We start from the raw sequence: 1230 nt of genomic DNA, 5'->3' as shown, positions 1-1230 counted from the left end.
GTATTTGTCAAAATACGTAAGCCCACGTAAATAAATGCAAGATAACGCATGCAGTTATTATACATAATTGATTTATAAATAATTTTACAATTGCTAGATAAAAAAAGGTATATACTAATTAATAAAAGTATTATTAAGATTAGTTTAAGTTTGGGTGAAAAATATTATTGTGATCAAGATTTTAAAAATAATGTATATACATTGAAAGAGAAGAAAAAAAAAATTGAAACCAGCGTTGACCTTGGGGTGAATTTCAGCAGGTGCAAAATGTAATTGATGCGTTAAATTTCATCATGACAATTCTTATCTAGGATTACATTCTCCTTCTCATCGTTATTCTGATCAAAATAGAAATACATATATAATTAATTAAGGCAGCTACTGGGGATCGAGAAGCTCCATGAACCTCCGTGCGAGGAGAATGAGGTCTGCCAAGTTAGCTTTGCCTCCGTCCTTGATCCCTCCGTCGCATTCTACAGGCACCCACATCGCCTGATCCAATAATTCTCTCCCAACCCCCGGTTGGCCGCCCTCCAGAAACTTGCGGGCGTAATCCAGCAGAGGGAAATTGTTCTGGTAGAGGAGCAGGCAGCCGTCCAGCGAGTTCTTGGCGGCGGCGTCGAGGGACGGTTCACGGCGTTGCTGGGCGTAACTGGAGCTGATAGCGTTGGCGCTGGCCACGGAAAGGTCGAGGGAGATGAGGGCGAGGCCGTGGAAGTCGGCGGTCGCGCTGCGGGGGTCGTCTCCAAGCGCCTTGAGGCACAAGTCAGGGTAGACAAATTTGGCGCAAGCGTCTTTCAGCGAGTCGGAGACTGCGGCGGAGGAGTGATCGGGGGCGGCGGAGAGGAGGAGGAGGAGGAGGAGGAGAGGAAGGGCGGTGTAACGTGTCATGGTAATTCAGGTACGGACTTTCGACACGGGATTAATTGCTCGTGGAGGATGATGAGTATACTTAATTGACGAGGCGGACTCTATATATATTGTAGCTTAATGGAAAATATATATATAATTAATTCACACCATAAATTTTAATATTTCTATTTAATTTTTCACCACCTAACCCTAAATCTCAAGCCCAAAAAAAAAATATACTTATGGAGTAATATGAGTTATTCACCTTGTAAAAAAAGGTAGATCCGCTACCTTAACGACCCCCCTAGTGCCGGCCCCACGGATATGGAGGGAGGTTCATGCAGGTACACAGGCCATAGGCGCATGGCGGGATAAACC

At 44.5% G+C, this 1230-nt stretch overlaps 1 protein-coding gene across 1 annotated transcript; it reads right to left on the bottom strand.

The window, feature by feature from the left end:
- Positions 1–378: 378 nt before the first annotated feature.
- LOC121991091 (pectinesterase inhibitor-like) lies at positions 379–891 on the bottom strand. Its single transcript, XM_042545117.1, has one exon. The coding sequence runs from the start codon at positions 889–891 to the stop codon at positions 379–381; it is 513 nt and encodes a 170-aa protein (XP_042401051.1).
- Between the last annotated feature and the right edge of the window lie 339 nt (positions 892–1230).

Source organism: Zingiber officinale, chromosome 6B (assembly GCF_018446385.1).
Source record: "Zingiber officinale cultivar Zhangliang chromosome 6B, Zo_v1.1, whole genome shotgun sequence".
NCBI lineage: Eukaryota > Viridiplantae > Streptophyta > Magnoliopsida > Zingiberales > Zingiberaceae > Zingiber > Zingiber officinale.
The sequence above is the reverse complement of the archived record's forward strand: the minus strand, read 5'-3'. Positions and strand labels throughout refer to the sequence as shown.